Source organism: Polyodon spathula, chromosome 4 (assembly GCF_017654505.1).
Source record: "Polyodon spathula isolate WHYD16114869_AA chromosome 4, ASM1765450v1, whole genome shotgun sequence".
Taxonomy (NCBI): Eukaryota; Metazoa; Chordata; class Actinopteri; order Acipenseriformes; family Polyodontidae; genus Polyodon; species Polyodon spathula.
In genome coordinates, this window is record NC_054537.1 from 91927511 (window position 1) to 91945298 (window position 17788).

Consider the following 17788-nt stretch of genomic DNA (forward strand, 5'->3'; position numbering starts at 1 on the left):
GGTTAAATTTCTCCCTGTCAAAACACAGGAATGTGGCTGGAGCTGACAATTAAATAAATGATTAAATGATGAAAAAGTCACAGGTGTATAAAATAGGTGTTCACGGGTGTTAGAATACAGTTAGTAGGATTGATGTTGGTGATAGAGGTGGAGGGCCGTGTTGCGTGTCCCGTGTTTTGCTCTCTGTTTGTTTACATTTCGTGAGTTTTTGTAAAACCTTCTGTCTGTGTTGGCCCTTGTGCCTTTTGTTTTGTCAAGAGGGCTTTTGTTAGTGTTTGTACCGTGTTACTTTAGCACATTTAACTTGTCACTTTCTGTCTCTCAGTCTCTCTCCCTGTCATTACCATCTGGGCTGTGATGCTTCTGTGCTACATGGAGTCAGAGCTTGTATGGCATAACTGTTATGGCCAGAAAGAAATATATTATTTAGCCTCTACTGTTGGAGGAGACACATTTCTGATGTAGACACACTTCATATTAAATTGTGGATGTGTAGATCCAAATAAATAACTGATTACACTATCATGAATAAAAAGATCCTCTGTGCCTGTACAATCAGTGTGACAGGGCTATAATAACACATTGATGTTATTCACTAACGAATCAGCAAACCCAAAAGTACTGAAGGTCTAGTAACCCAATAATAATAATAATAATAATAATAATAATAATAATAATAATAATAATAATAATAGTATGTTTTGTAAATGTTTGATCTAAAAATTGTGTTAATACACTCAATCCAAACAAGAAAAATAAAAATAAATTATTAGTAATGTGGTTGCCACTTTGAAATACAGCACTTGTACTGTGTACATTTCTGTAAATGCATACAGTAAAATATATAAACTGCATTTTTGGGAACACAGAAATTTAAATATACAGTATAATAACTGTGTATTAATACACAAACATTTATCTCAGTTGTTGTGGGAAGGTATATTGGCATCAAATACATTTTGAGAATCTACATATATAAACCAATTTGCTCTGGCATTGATAATAGGTTTATGAAATGGAAAAGTATTCATTTTTTTCAGAGCTGCAGTATAATGCAGGCATAAAGTTTTTCTGACCTTGTATGTCCAGTAGTTCTGAATAATGTTTAGACTTGGTGGGAGATAAAGCTTGATTACTGATCTGTATCTGAAGCTGAAGAAATACACTGATAAGGTAACACTTTTTCTTTGGGTTGTCCTTGCCAAGAATTTATAGTGACTATTTTAGAAATAAAGCTGCCAGGAGACACAGGGATTATACATTATCGTGAGTCATGAAAAACAGAAATATAATTTTCTTTGTTCAATTTCTCCAGTTTCATTTTGTTTATTTGAACCGCATCCTGAGCCAGCACATCATTCTACAAGATATATTTAAATCTACTTTCAACAAACCTAACCGTAGAGGCAAAATGTATCTGTTTAAAATGAAGGAGTCATGTATTAAATTCTGTTGCAGTGCTTTGAATATCAATACCTCGAACCACAGCACTGTATCAAACTCCATTCAATTCAACAGATTTGCTAGTGCTGAAATCCAGAACAATTTAGGAAGATGTAAAAGTATCAGATTATTCTGCACTACAAGATTATTCACAGTGCATTGCCTTTGTTGACGTTTAAATAATCCTATTCAATACTGTCTAATATTTTAGCAGATGCTTTTAGAATATAGTATGTTGACAGTGATTGGGAAGGGAATGTTGTCATTGGACCACTATGCTCTTACTTATAGAGCTGCAGCAGGCTTTTGTGTATTTTACTTTTGTCCTTGAATTTTACATAGATTATATTTTGTTCACAAGGTCTATTGATGAGTAAATTCAATTAAAAAAAATACACATGTGCTGTTATTTCTGTGTTCTATGGAAACATTCATGTACATTTTTCAAAGGCACAGTATTATCTGGTTTTACAGACTCTGATTTAACATTAATCTGAACACAGTACTTCAAAACCAAAATTTACAAATGAGTGGAGGCCATTCAACTCATTTATGCTTGTCCACTTCCTAGTACTTTAGCTGATTGACCTCTATTTTTTTTTTTAAGTTGAAGTATCCCATTAAATCAGCAGCAATAATATGACTAGATAACTCATGTCATGTCCACAAATCCTTCTGGTTATTGTGGTGAACAGAACTGGACACAGTATTATGCATTACACAGTCTCGTCACCCCGAACAATATAAGTAAAAGCTACCTTCATTACAGTGACCTATATGTACTGTAATGAAGAAGTGGCATTGACACTTGGCAGGAAGTGGTTGCTGCAAGTATTGTTTTCTCTCTGTTTCCTGATTGCCTTTCATGTCAGATGGAAATATACCACTTTGGGGCATGGTTACTATTTCAAGAAACACGACAAAATATGCACTAGGGTGAAATATATTAAACAAGCGCAATTTTGTTGGAGACTTTTTAGGGAATGCCTTGCAACAGCAGTTTCTCTTTGAGGTTCAGCCTTAAATGAATAAGTAATTATGGGCGGTCCTGTATATATTTACAAAACGGGGTGGAGCTAATGCAAATGAGGGTTCTGAAATATTATAATGAGATGTACTAAAGCTGCTGGCAATTGTGGCACTTACCATTGCAGAACAATTTCTTGTGCTCAATGCATTTTTGTGGTGAACACTCAAATACCTATTTTTCCCTAAAAGCAGGGTGTACTTACAAACCTTGAAAACAAATGTCTATGTAATTTCTAGTTTCCCCATCGTGTTGAGAGCAATAGGCTCCACACATGTGCTGCTAACCCCTCCAGCTCATTCTGAGCATCTGTATAGGAATAGGAAACACAGCTATTCTATTAATGTGCAGATGGTTTGTGATTCACAGTTACAAATAACACATTTATTAGCCAAGTATCCAAAACACTTGCCTAGGCTCAAAAAACACAGTGTCAGGTAAAATTGGTGTTTAGACGTTATCCTTCGGGCCAGCAAACCACAACTCAACTCCCGCTATTGATTCCAAAAAATATTGCACGGCTTTTGTAATACTAAAGATCTTGCTAAGATGACTCAACAAATATTTAAATATTCTTTCTTAGTACATACAACAAACTGTATGCTTTGCGAATTGTCGCAATGAAAGTGTAAATTGCGGTATGGCCCATCTTAGTACAGCTACCCCCTAGTGTCATGGATGCCTATTTGTTAGAGAAAATATTTTCCATTTCCTCCTCTTGCCACACATAAATTAATTGTTTTAAATTATTTTTTTTCTACCAATATTTACTGATTGAATTCCCTGAAATATTGGTAGGAAAAGTCTGAAATGAGGGTCTAACTGTGTCCAGTGACAGTGCTCCTCAAATTATTCAGTTGCTTGGAAAATTCACTGAAAGATTTCTACAGTTAATATGTGATGTATTTTTTTTTCTTCAGTGATTTTTTTATATACAGATGAAAGAGGTGAAATGCTGGATAGACATGTTTAAAGATAAGCAGTAAAAGATTCATGATACATTGTATGGGTATTAAGGTTAAAAAATTCTTGTTTCAGATTATCTGTGTCAGAAGTCAATACTACAAACTTTAACTAATCTAACTACAAACATACCACAAATCATCTGTTCATTTTCTGATCAATTTACAATAATGTGTCAGAAAATGCTATAGCCCCGTGAACGGATGTCAAAAGAAACTGTGTGTAAGTCTTGGCTCAAAAAATGATCAGAGAAAAAAATGTATGTAGGCGCTTGCTAGTGTGGTCAGTTGTTGAACCACAGGAGCAAGCAAAACACTGAAAAATAAAATGCTGCAGATACTTTGAGTGTTTTGGAGTGAGTTCCGAAATAAGAAAATGAGTGGGAGTTTATATCAGCTTGACAGGGGCTGTGCACTGTCACGCAGCGGAAACCACCCTGCACTCAACCAGTGCAGGGGCAGAGCAGGATAAAGACACAATGCCCACTTTCCAGCACCCACAAACTGAAACTTACCACTGAAGAACACAACATGTACATATATAAAGTGCATATCTATTATGCCAGACTTGGCAAAACATGGCCAAGGCCAGACTGCTCATACTATTGAGAGTTTGTTCTTAACAGGATAACAGGATTTAAAATGTCTAAGTTAGGTTTAGTTTGCAGGCAAAAGAAAAAATAATAATAAACAAAAAAGATCCACATTTACTGACAGAAAGGTACTTGTGCTTACGAATAATCTTACTGGGTAGATTGGAATGATAGTGCCCAAGATGTGGTCATTATAAAGGTCTATTTCTTTGCAATGTTTCATGACAAATGTTCTAATGAAAAATAATTATTTATCCATGGACAATATCCTGTCCCATAACCACTTATCCTAAATGGCAGAACTGGACTTTACTTGTAACATAAGGAGTGAGGGGCATGTGTTGAGGTTCATTAACCTCACTAATGAATCAACGCAATCAACCAAAAGCAAACCCTGCTTCTGTTGTTTTGCCTTGGCTGTTAATGAGAGAGTATTTTTGATATGTACAAAAATTGCAATACAATATATCAGACTTGGAGAGCAGATCTCTACTCCAATACCCTGTGCTAAATGCAATGTATCAAACTTGGACAGCAGATTTCTACTCTAATAATGTGTGTGTGTGTGTGTGTGTGTGTGTGTGTGTGTGTGTGTGTGTGTGTGTGTGTGTGTGTGTGTGTGTGTGTGTTTATTATACTATTTGAATATGTTATTTAAACGGAATGATTGTGGTAGATGTTTTACAAATGTATTGTGGTTTGATTGTTTCTAATTTGTACTCTACAGTGCTTTCAGATACTACTTTATAAAAAGTGCTATAAAAATGCAAATAAACAAATAATAAATACATAAATTAAAACATTGCTATTGTCTTTTGGTAGATCTTCAGCACTATTTTGATAAAAGCAGTAGGTTTTGGAGTAAAGAAAATCTTGTTCTGTTTCAAAATTTTAAAAGCCTTGAAAAGACATTATAAATATCCAATAGCATTCTATTACTGTATTAAATAAGTAACTGTAGATATAAATCAGGGCACTGCGGTTTCCATTGTACTTTACAGTACAATAACCCCCCCATACTGAAATGTGTGGGCGTGAACGAATTGGCAGAGAAATACGGAACATGTCATCTATAGTTTCTTAATTTAAACTGGCTTTCACACCTCTTTTGCGTCCATGTCAACATTGTATTATAATTATCATTATTAAGATGTCACACATGTATAGATACCTGACAGCTTTATTCCAGTACCCTTACATTCACTACACTCCGGTCTTTAACAGCGATATGCTGCCTCTTTAAGGAGGCGGTTCTACGGTGTAGGACTACGGTAGTACGGAGTCCTGAAATGGCACATGGAAACCACAGTAAATCGTTTCAGTTCAACATGGCGAAGTTAATGGTGCCCTTCTCTCACACTTAAACTTGGACTGCTAACTTGTAACATGTGTTGACAGTTTCCCTGAAGCGAATGTAAACTTTTCTTCAAAGACGTAACTCGTTTCTGAAGATATCGCAACTGTCATATCCATGCTGACAAGAAGTGCTGCACAGAAGTGAATGCGATAACCACCAGCGCCGCTAACAAGGGAATCAGACTTGGCAACACTGGAGCGTAGGCTTACAGTAAGCTCCGAATGGTAACAGCGTTACCATGTTAAGACTAACAAAACACTCATAAATCGGGGAGCAAAGAGACAGAGACGGAACATTAATCAATATTTAAGCAAGCCGAGCGTCACTGAGTTGAGCAGGAAGTGAAATGGGCAGGGGAGCTGAATCCAGCAGCAGCAGCAGCATCTGGAGTGATAGCATTTAAACATTTCAACAGAACAACACGGGATCACAGTAGAATGGCAGCCTCGAGCAACTCAAGTTTATCAGGCTCGTCGATAGCCTCTGGTAAGTTAAGACGTATTCATGTTTGTATTAACTGCACCGTGTGGTATGGAGTGGTGTGATGTACTTTACCATTGATGCATGTGCGGTGTGGGCTGAAAATGTATGAATATTGTGACGAGCAGGCTACTTCTACGTTTAGTACTTCAGTACTTTCTTTTTATAGTGACACTAAATACAATAGGTACCACTTAGGAATGCAAAATAAACAAATTAATTAATAATTACAAAGTTGAATTGAAACATTGTAACCGTAACGCTTTTGGTGTGTGTTGTGTGTTTTATACAGCATACCGGTAAATGATGACTACCTGTATATTAATATATTGAAGACAATACGTCTTTACTGAGGCTTCTATCCCAGCTTTACACCATTCTGTTTTATTAGTGCATGATGGAGTAAAAACCGAATTGCCTGGAGCTTTATTTATTCTCCTGATGATTGCTCTGGAATGCATATTATTACGCACGCACAAAAAGGTACCGAAAAAAAGAGATGAAGTCCGCATTTCACCAGCAGTGCAGTAGCAACACACCAGATACATAGTTGTGATAAACAAGCGCTGTCTGCTTAAACGCTGCTTCTGTCAGATTTCTCTAATTGACGTGTAATGAAACTACAGTTCGTAAGATACACAACTGTTATTAAATTATTTTGTTGTAGCCTATCTGTTTCAAAAGAATATGGCTTACCTAATTCAACAACTGCTGAACAGTTTGAAACGTTTTACTACAGTATTGCATCTCTAGCCCTTAGTATTACTATAGATTATTAAAGTTACAGTTGCGCAAACCAACCTTTGAATGATACACAGGGATGAGAACTCTCATCCCAAATGTCCAGCTGTTTTGACTTCCCAAAATGCTAAAATTCAAAACTACATTATGACTTAATAAGAATTTATATTCTCCATACAACATACCACGTGGCTTTTGGGAACTGTGCATAGGTGCCATTTACACACAGTAGTTGCCAGTTGTGGTTTTTGTGAGTTATTACAATGTTTTTAGTCTGAGTGATGGAGGGTATCATTCAGAAATGGTTCCACTGTATCTGAGCAAAGAACATTGAGAATAATGGTGCAAAACCCAGGTGGTTGTGTTGTTGTCTGTTTGTTTTTACATATTAATGGTTTGACCATATTATTGTGCTGTTGATTGTTTTTGAAGTATAGACCTGTTGTTCTTTATATATGTGTGTATCAATTAAAAGTAACAAACTTTTTGTTTTCAAAGTGGAACCAACAAGGATGCCAGTTTATTTATTTATTTATTTATTTATTTATGATATGCAATGCAGGTCAGAGAATCGAAATATACAAAGTATATGATATTACCTATATTACCTATTTATATCTACTGCAAAAAGAGTAGTACATGTTGTCTTACTGAAAACATAACATTTACCTGAATAAATCTTCTTTGAATTTAAACTCTTTTTGTTAGGCAAAACCCTTTCTTGTTTGTCCAGATTTATAAGAAATGAACGTTATAGGGCCTGACCTCTTACTCGACTTTGTGTTCCCACATAGTGTGTGTTTCTAACCCTGGTATTATACATAATTACTGTACTGTGAAATGTGATTTAATATTTGAATAAATAGTGTTAGTAAAATGTACTAATCATGACATGTACTACATTGGCGAGGGTCGCCCCTACAGCATGTGTTCCAATGAACTGGCAAGGTTTTGCATTGTGAGTTTAATTCCCTTTAAAGGAAAGGCTCTGCATGTTATAAATGTGTAGAACTGAAAACACTGCAAGCTTCACATTTTCTTGTGGTCTCTAAACAAGTTTGATGCCTCATCACAGTTCACCACCACTATGTTCTTTTCAGGATGCATCCATTTATTTTTAGTTTTTTTTTTTTTGCTGTGTCATTATCTTTGCCGCTCCATTTTTCAGTGGCACTGAGAAAAATGCAAATCAGCATAGCAAGCAAGTAATAGTACCAGAGATGATGCATTTGTATGTAAAAGTTTGAGAAATATGTATTCTGTGTTCTTAAAGTAATGTAGATTTTCTGAATGCAGTGTCTGACTAACAATAAACGATTGACCAATTACCACAGTTTGGTAAAAACAATTAGTATAGTACAATAACCTTTGCACTTAGAAAGAAAAAAATATTTTTGAAAACAGTTTTTTGATGTAACAAAAAGTGCTCTTTGTTTTTTTTTTTTTTAAAGAATATATAATTATAAACCTGGGTGAGGCCGCAAAACAAAATAGAGGCGTTTGCAAAGTGTTTTTGAAATAATCCTTTTTCTCACAGGGATTACAGAAATATACACAGTCTCAGTAAAGGAATTCTTTCACTGGGTTTGGAACATGTTGGAAAGAAGAAACTTCTTTTCATGCAGATATTACACACTACTTTAACTTCCTCTAATTGTTTTCATTTGAAATCATTGTCAGCTTTAAAGTAGCTTTGTTTGAATACCATTAAGTGCTTTGTTTTAAAGTCCTATTGCCAGTAGTATCTATCCTTGTTTTAAATCTAGTCTTATTTGTTCTTTTAAAAATAGCTTTATATTGATTAGTTATGACCAGTAAATAGCTTTATGTTTAGCACAATCTGTAAAGTCTTCAGACAAGGCCTGCAGAATGTTAGCTTATTGTTTGTTACCCAGCTGGTAAATGTGGTCTGACTCAACAAGTAATATGTCAGTAAGTATTGTGAGCAGTGATCAGTACTGGTGACTGGTGAGTGGTTTGTTTCTAACATGCTTGATTGAAATGCTTCTCTCATGTTTATTCCCAGAGGAGCATGGCAGGCATTGTACCGTCAGGCTACTGTATATATGTTCCCTTCTCCATTGCACATGCCATTATAGTCATGTTTATGATTACTCACTGCTAGTTATAAATACTATCTACTAGAAGGCTGTGTCACTTACAAAAGCACTCTTGTAAAAAAAGAGCAGAGGACCTGAGAAAATAGTTAACTTCCAAACTAAGAGCGTTCTGAAATTAAAAAAAACCACACAGAAGAGTCGTCAGTTTGCAGATCAGCATACTGTATGCAAGGACAAGGGTCTAGGAATGGGAATTTTGGCCCCCCAAAAAAGAAATGTTTACTGTCAAAGTTGTTTTGCCTTTAACGAGCTACCATAGGGTATATTTTCAGAAGTTAACTTGTATATTGCCTATTTCTACCATGTGTATAGAATCCACTTTCAATGATTGCAATGGTTCCTTCTTTGCATGCATTTTGTAATGTGAGAGCCTAAACAACATACTTTAGACTGAAGTTATAATGGTGTTCAAATACGAATGTGACATTTCTGCGAAAGGTAGTTCCGTCAACGTGAAACAACTTCCATACTAAATATTTAAGGTCTGGGTAATTTTTCACATCTTTTAGACACTTGTCTTTTTCACTGAATTCAGCTTCAAGCAACAGTTTTCACAGGGAGCGAGTTTAATAGAACACAATACACACAATGCTGTCGAATGATATACGTGGGCTTCATGTTTAGGTGGACGTTTTTAAATTGAAAGACCGGGAGTCTGGAGTAGCTCAGGTATCACATGAGTGCAGTAAGTAGCCTCCGGCCTGTTTTGGAAAGCAACTCAGTCTTTATTATCTGTAAAGACTACCAGTCAGAAATATATTGTTCTGTTTTCCTTTATGAAGAAGTTGCCACTTGGTAATGGAATCTGGAGGAGCTGGATTGACCACCATACAACATCACCTGCAAAAATCACTGGATGTCAAAGAAAGATAATGCACTGCAGCTGAGATTTAATAAAAGCTAGGAGTAGCTGTGTGTTATCAAGCTTTGTCTATACCTGCTGATGCAACTAAAGGCTTGGCCTCTTTAGCTGAGGCAAAACCTCTTAGTCATTATGAGGCGTGGAATGCTGAGATGTCAGCACATGTGTTACAATCAACTCTTCCCAATGACACCTGTAAGTGCAGCCCTTCGCTTAGGGAAACAAAATTGTAAAAAGTTTACGTGTAAGCAAGTTGCTGTATGTTTCGACAAAATATAGCATTCTGTACACACCATTGCAGTGTGTATAATCACAGCTGTTATGTTTTTAATTGTTGCAATGTGCTGTACATGTTCAGTACAGCATGTGATTTAAAATTATTTTAATTAGCATTTTATTCTAATGAATGCAATACCTGGTACTATATTTCAAGTTCCACTGCAAAACAGGCATTCTTGTGATACGAAGCTGTGTTTTAATGCCTATTTTGCCAGGTTACTGGTGAACAGTCCTTTTGAAGTAATGTTAAGAAAGGGTTTGACTGTGTTGTCACTATTGGTATCTTTGTTGCTATCATTCAGCTTTGGTCTCTTTACAGTGGAAAGGTTCTGTCAATGCTTAATCAGGCCAAAGGCCAGGCACTTGCAGTACATTACTTGCAGATATGCTAGCTTGTTTAAGATTTTTGTATATACATTGTAATGGCATATAGACTGGATAGAAGCTAATTGAATTTGTTATTTACAAAACATCTTTTGAGCGATTCAGAATTCTTTCTCTTGTCTTGTTCTCTTGTTTTTTTTTTCAGTAAATAGCAATCTCCTGTCTCATATGCCTTATCGTTTTTATGCTACAGACAATTCTATTAGTTAGGAAGGAGGAATGCCATTACAGTAACAACACAGAGTAATGCAGTAGAGTTTGAACAGGGCCATTACTAACATCAGATATCTGCCCCAGTGCAGTTGCATTTGCTAATGGACAGCAGCAAAAAGCATCACCAGGTAGTAGGGTATAATAGGGTATGGGTTTTTAATAGCAGTACAAATGCTGAGTTTCTTTTGTGTGAGTATCAACAGTTTTGTTTTATGGACATTAGAAACTTGTGCTTTCACACTGTCAGTAGAGTCTAAAGCCAGGACGACGCAGCTGTAATGTGAAGTCTGCAAACTATTGAAATTGTTCTGGAGGGATATGTGGCCTTCATTAATAAATCACAGGTTTTTATCATGTACTTTTGGTTATGTATCATAATAGACTGTACTGTATGATACTATTAAAACTTGCTCGGTTACAGTGCTAGATCTAATTTATGCATGCAATGCAAACTCTTCAATAAAAATATAAGCAAACTGTTACTGTGAAGCGAATTGAGATAGTCAGCAAATGGTACAATTTGCTTTAAAGTTTTGAATGTGTACCGTGCAATCCTTTTGAAGTATGTTTAATTACATCCAGCTTTGTTGATTCTGACTGGCTGGTTTTAAAGACTGTGTGCCTAACATTTCTGCTACATTATGCTGCATGTATGTAGTAATAGAGTAATGGCATCAGTGGATGCTTACTGGGAAGTAGTTTCATCTCGTCTGGGCTAGTGTTTACTATTCTGGTCATGTGTAAAAGTGTTCCCTGTCTAAACAGGTGTCACTACTTGATTCCTTTGACAAATACAAATATGTTGTCCCCCTTCTAATTAACAAGCACATCCCCAGTTAAATAGAATTTGAAAAAATAATCATGAACTAGCAATTACAGATGCCTTTTTTATTTGTTTAGTTTTTAAATGCATTTTTCCTTGTTAAACAGAACCCACAGTGACAAACTGGGAATGCAGCTGAAACAATTGCAGCAAGAAAATCCATGAGGACAACAGGTTTTGTTGCATGTCAGAACATTATTTTTTCAAATGTATTTATAAAAAAAGAAAACAGTTTTAGTTTTTGAGTTCTATAATTTTAGCTCTTTAGTTATTCATAAGCATGATTCTAATAAAATATTGTCTATAAAATTGTCCTGCACATCTTTTGTTTCCTAGCAGGACTACCACTGTTAGATCAACACACACACAAACTCCAGAGCTTTCACTTCTGTTATTTAAGCATTCTGTCACGTTGGATCAAGTCTGTGCAGAGGGTGTATGTCGACATCTGCTGATTGTCTAATAAGCTGGATGATGATCACCCACACTAAAGAAACATTTTAATTACCAGTATTGAATGCTCCATACAATATAATATCATGACCTCAATTTCAAACCGTCATGTTCACATCTGGTTGGCAGAAACCCATAGTCCATACAGGCTGCTTAAACTTTCCAAGACATTTGACTGAAGCAGATTATGTTGGTTTGGGCTGGTGCTGACTTTGCTGTTTTTAATGTGTTGAGAGGGAAACCAAATGCATTTAATTTCCATGTGTTTTTGTAGCGTCAGTGTAGACTCCAATGTTAAAATCTTCCTAATGGCTTGCAATTAATTGCCAGTTTTTTCTGTTCTATGGTAGCCAACTTTATCAGCAATATTTAAGGGTTAGTGCTGTAACAGGACGATGTTACATACATGGGTTGTCACTGAATAATACTGAATCAGACACAGAGCAGTGGGTGTTGACATGCTGCACAGGCGCACAGATTTAATGTCAACACAGGCCCCGACGCTAGGGCAACAGTGGTAATCCTAGTGTCAGGATTTAATAAATAAAAGTAAATAAATCAAAGCTAAAAATAAAAGTTTGCCAAACAAGGCAAGCACTAGGCCCACTAAAAGGAACATCCCGCTAAAGGAACCTACTACACTACGCAAAAACCTCTCTATACTGTTTGGGATCAACATCCCCTAAACTGACCTACTTCTGGGCTCCCGGAGTCCCGCATCCTTACGGCAACTCTGGCCTTCTCAAACGGCCTTTTCAAGTGGTAGATCTCTCCATGGAGTGGAAGCTCTCCTCCTCCATGTCAACAGAGCAAGCTTTCGCTCAGTGCCCGTCTGTATGGCTATGGTCATGCAGTAGCCTCAAGCTGTGGCACAGACGCCGCTCCCCAGGCAGGCACTCAGCCAATCATAAGCTCCCGATCAACTCAGCACTGGGTGAGGCTATCTGCTCAGTTAATTGCCTAGCAACGTGTATCCTGTTGCATGCCCCAGCTGCTTCTATAAAGGCACACATGCACTCAAGAACCAGCAACAAAATACTCTCACAGTGCCTGTCAATGAAGGCTCAACTGTGGTAGTTGACCGCTACTGTTGTTATTGGTCCCGAGCCATAGTCAGGGCCAACTAACACATGGTAGAGCCTAATTGTAATTAAAGAAGTAACCTTTTATTTGTCAAAATTACTAATCTGAACTGTACCAGATATATGAATGGAGCAATATTATTGAACTGTCCATGTCTCGCTTTGTTGTTGTTGAAAGATGTCGCGCTGACTGGTTGATTTCATCAGTGTAAAGTATTGATTGGCTGGTTTTGGTGGATAATAAAATGCATTCGGGCCAATTGGGTCTTTGTTTAATATTTGCTGTAGAGCTTTTCTTGCAGCAAGTCCAAATGAAAAACCCAGTACTTGAGCAGAGTGGTTTTAAATTTGATTTACTGTTGATGTTGTGATGTAGCTGTGGGATAGAAGCTGATTGGTTGTGATGTAGCTGTGGGATAGAAGCTGATTGGCTGTGATGTAGCTGTGGGATAGAAGCTGATTGGCTGTGATGTAGCTGTGGGATAGAAGCTGATTGGCTGTGATGTAGCTGTGGGATAGAAGCTGATTGGCTGATGGCCATAGTCTTGAAGCCAACGTATTAGATATGGAAGAAAAAACAATGCATAATGTCTAAGAGATACAAATGGCAAAAGCATAGATGAAGAGAAAAAATAGAAAATATATTAAATGATTACTTTTCACAATTTTACAAAGTAGGATACAGACAACATGCCCCACAATGTCAACCTGTTCCTATCCAGTTTTAAATAACTTTAGCATAACAGAGGCAGAAGTGCTAAAGGGACTAGGAGCTCTTAAAATAAACAAATCCCCTGGGTCAGATGAGATCCTCTCAATAGTACTCAAAGAAATGAAAGAAGTTATTTACAAACCTCTAACTAAGATCATGCAACAGTCTCTTGAGACCGGTGTTCTACTGACAAACTGGGGATTTGCAAACATAATACCGATCCACAAAAATGGAGACAATAAGCCTGACTGACAAGCATGAAGCATGACTTCTATTATATGTAAACTTATGGAGACTATAATAAGATCCAAAATGGAAAATTACTTATATGGTAACAGTATCCTGGGAGACAGTCAGCGTGGTTTTAGGGAAGGGAGATCGTGTCTAACTAACCTGCTTGATTTTTTTTTTTTTTTTGAGGATGCAACATTGATAATGGATAATTGCAAAACCTATGGTTTATTTATATATTTTTTAGTTTATTTATGGTTTATTTTGCTGTGTACAGTATATTGTAACTAGCAAAAGTTAATTTCCCAAAGATGGAATTAGAGCAGAATGCACTTTTTAACCAAAGTGTTACCCATACATGCATGACCAGTTTATCAGATAGCACAGCCTTGCCCCTATATGTGGGTGCCACTGTGTACAAATCATTGGAAAGGCTCAGCTCTTGCATTCCAGTTGACTCCTCTTGCCCTCGGTAACCCTGTTGGCAGCACAGCATGTGAGATTCCTGGCAGGGTCCCACAGAGGCGTTTTGTAACATATCTTGACAGGCTGCCTCTTTAAAATTATATATAATATATATAATATATATATATAGATATATATATATATATATATATATATATAATATAACACTGTTTGTCCCAATTATATGTGAACTTGCAGGACCTTTTCACACTTCTAAAAGGAACAGCACTTAGAACCACAGGTAGGCCTGTATATTTATTTATTTATTTACACAAAACAAAATTTAATAAAATCAAACCCTAACTCCTCCAAGCAGTGCTTAAACCGGTTCTAACAACAACGGGACAGCTAAGCCATTTAACAGTAACAAAACCAATAGTTTACAAGTATTAAACACATCCCTTGTCAGGTCTGATCGACACATTTTCCTTCTCAGGCCTTAGGCTGCATCCACACTGGACAGACTGAAGCGATCTATATCTATCTATCTATCTATCTATCTATCTATCTATCTATCTATCTATCTATCTATCTATCTATATCTTATAGATATATATGATATATTAATATATATATATATATATATATATAATATATATAAGTACCATGGTATCAGTATCATAGTCAGAAGACAGCTGGACAATAGTAGTATAGTTGAACTGATATTTTCAACAAAATTATTTTATTGTTATACATTTATATATACAACTTACTGCAGTCTCATTTGTGTTTCTTTACAAAATCCTTCTTTGATCCTTTTTGTTTATTAACTTATTAAGTATTTTTGAAGTGCAACATTATTGTTATTATGTTGTTGTAATACATACATGTACATAATAACAATCTTTATTATTATTATTATTATTATTATTATTATTATTATTATTATTATTATTATTATAATAATGTCTTTCTTCTGGATATCTTTGTAGTCGTTCAATTTGCAATCCTATAATAATGGATACTGCTGCGCCTCATAAATTATCTTTTCATCTTGCCATGAATAACTTGTTTTGAGGCGTGTGTTTGACCTGTGTCAAGGGTATTAACCTTGCATCTGATTGGTCAGTTTCATTCCAGTTGTGCGATGAAATTTTCTCATAGCGATGTGGATACTCCCATCTGACTGCAGTGACTTCTAAATTATTCACTCATGTTGCTCGCATCCAGTGTGGATATGGGTTAGCCTTAACACAGACCAAACATTTTGACCTGCGTAAATACACCTGCCTCGATTACTAGCAGGTGTCGCGAATTAAATTTATACAACAATTCAACAATTAATCAATTAAACCTGAGGCTGTGCATTTTCATATGTATTTGGCAGGGATAGGAATTAACCCCATCCCTGCCAACCCCCACCAACACACATAACCCCAACACTTTATTTACATTAATATATACATACACATATAGATAATATATTTATTTACTGTATAGTTTATTGCCAAGATAACTTCTTATAGTATATAGAAAAAGGCCAGGCCAAATTTTCATGCCCACTGAATTTGAATTAGTGCATATGTCTGAACCAGGCTGTTTGTGTACATTGTGCATATGACAGTCATTGGAAGTGACAGAATGCTCTTTCCCTAGGTACCATATGTTATGGTTGCACATTCTTGGCTGAAATATCATTCCACTAGAATAATTAAGGGGGGCTGTCCAGTTTTATGCCACATTCGGGATTATTTTAGAAAACTATCAGACGTATTATAGTAAATAATCTGCACATTTTATTTTATTTATTAGCATAAGCCTTATTGTGTACATAGTAGGTAAAAGGTGACCTGATTTTTAAGTCCTTAAACTGGGACTGTATGGAAATATTGTGAATAACTTCCAACTTCCAACTTTCAAGCTACAAGGAAGCTCAAGGGTTTTTATTTTTTGACTTTGGCATATAGGAGACAAGCGGGCCCCTCGTGGGCCAGGGCATCGACTCCTAAGGGACTGTCGAGGTCTCTCATCGAGAACCAAAGAGGGCAGTGCGTAGACTCCCTCAAGGCGAAGAGATCTATGTCTGCTCTGCCGAACCACTCCCAGATGCGTTCCACTGCACTGGGATGGAGACGCCATTCTGAGGCCACAGGACCTCCTCTGGAGAGGAGATCCACAGCCTGGTTGAGTTGGCCCAGTAAGTGGACTGCTCGAAGAGAAGCCAGCCGGGGCCGCGACCACAGTAACAGCCAAATCGTCATGTGGCGAAGGCTAGGAGATCTCAGGCCGCCCTGGCTGTTGATATATGGCATGACCGTGGTGTTGTCTGACCGCACCAGCACGTGTTTGTTCCGGACCACCGGAAGAAAGTGCTGTAGGACGAGATCTACTCCCTGAGTTCCAGGACATTGATGTGGGCTGAGGCCCAAGGCCTCGTCCACACTCCCCGAGTCCCCACACCATTCCAGACTGCACCCCAGCCGTGGTTGGAGGCGTCTGTGGTGATTACTTCCCTCCGGAAGATGGGACCCATGGTTATCCCCTGACGAAGGTTGCAGGGTTCTCCAGCAGGACTGGGATATCACCAGCCTGCAATGTCTGTCTCATTGCGGGTGAAGCACAAACGAGTTGAGTCCTAGGTGGAGGCCCAGAAAATCCGATTGCTGGCTTGGCGTGAGGTGGCACTTTTGCAGATTCATCCTGAGACCAAGCCGCTGGAGGTGGTCTGTGACCAATGCTGTATGTGCCTGGGCTTGCTCCTGTGACTGAGTGCAGACGAGCCAGTCGTCTAGATAATTCATCAGTCAAACACCCTGAACCTTTAGGGGAGTCAGAATGGCGTCCATGCACTTGGAAAAGGTGCAAAGAGCAAGGGACAGGCTGAATGGGGTACACAGTACTCGTAGAACCTGCCCTGAAACGCAAAGCGAAGGTATTTCCAGTGCTCGGGCCTGATGGGTATGTGAAAGTACGCATCCTTCAGGTCCACGGTGGTAAACCAATCGCCTGGCCGAATGGCCTGGACGACATGGTGGTGCGTGAGCATCTTGAAACGTAACACCCGAAGGTATTTGTTCAGAAGTCTCAGATCCAAGGTAGGGCGGAACCTGCCGTCCTTCCTGGGCACTAGAAAGTACTTTGACTAGAACCCCTCCCTGCAAGAGGAGGGATCTACGTCGCGAATGGCACACTTCAAGATAAGCTTAACCGAGGAGAACCAGGAGGCCTGGGGCTCCTTGTCTCTGGGTCATTCCACCTGTAGACGTTGAGCCGCTCGCTCAACCAAAGCCTTAAACGCTGGCCCTGGAGATACCTCCGGTTCCTGTTGCAGCTCATCCACTGACAGGCTGGTGGTGATGTTGTACCACCTGAAGGGTGAACAGACTCACAATGAGATCCCCTGCTAGAAGATCCCAGCCCCACTGCCCTGTTGGCTGTAGCCTTTAGGACCCATCTCTGGAACTTCCCTCAGATAGCGCAGAATGCTGTGTCAGACAGAGCCAAAGCAGCATGTTCTGGACCCAGGCATGAAACATAGAATTTATGCGGGTCCTCTGGGGGCATTTTTCAGCTACAAGAGACGCATTCATGGAAACCGGCATAGCGCACAGGTACAAATGT

At 37.9% G+C, this 17788-nt stretch overlaps 1 protein-coding gene across 2 annotated transcripts in view; it reads left to right on the top strand.

The window, feature by feature from the left end:
- The first annotated feature begins 5157 nt into the window (after positions 1-5157).
- The window catches only part of chn2 (chimerin 2), a 92264-nt gene continuing 79633 nt past the window's right edge, over positions 5158-17788 (top strand). The window contains exons 1-2 of one of the 2 annotated variants that reach the window (XM_041249045.1): positions 5158-5868; positions 11392-11458. In XM_041249045.1, the coding sequence (XP_041104979.1) occupies positions 11446-11458 (13 nt within the window). In that variant the 5' untranslated portion in view covers positions 5158-5868; positions 11392-11445. The remainder of the gene's footprint in view (positions 5869-11391; positions 11459-17788) is intronic. The other variant, XM_041249044.1, reaches the window with a different exon arrangement.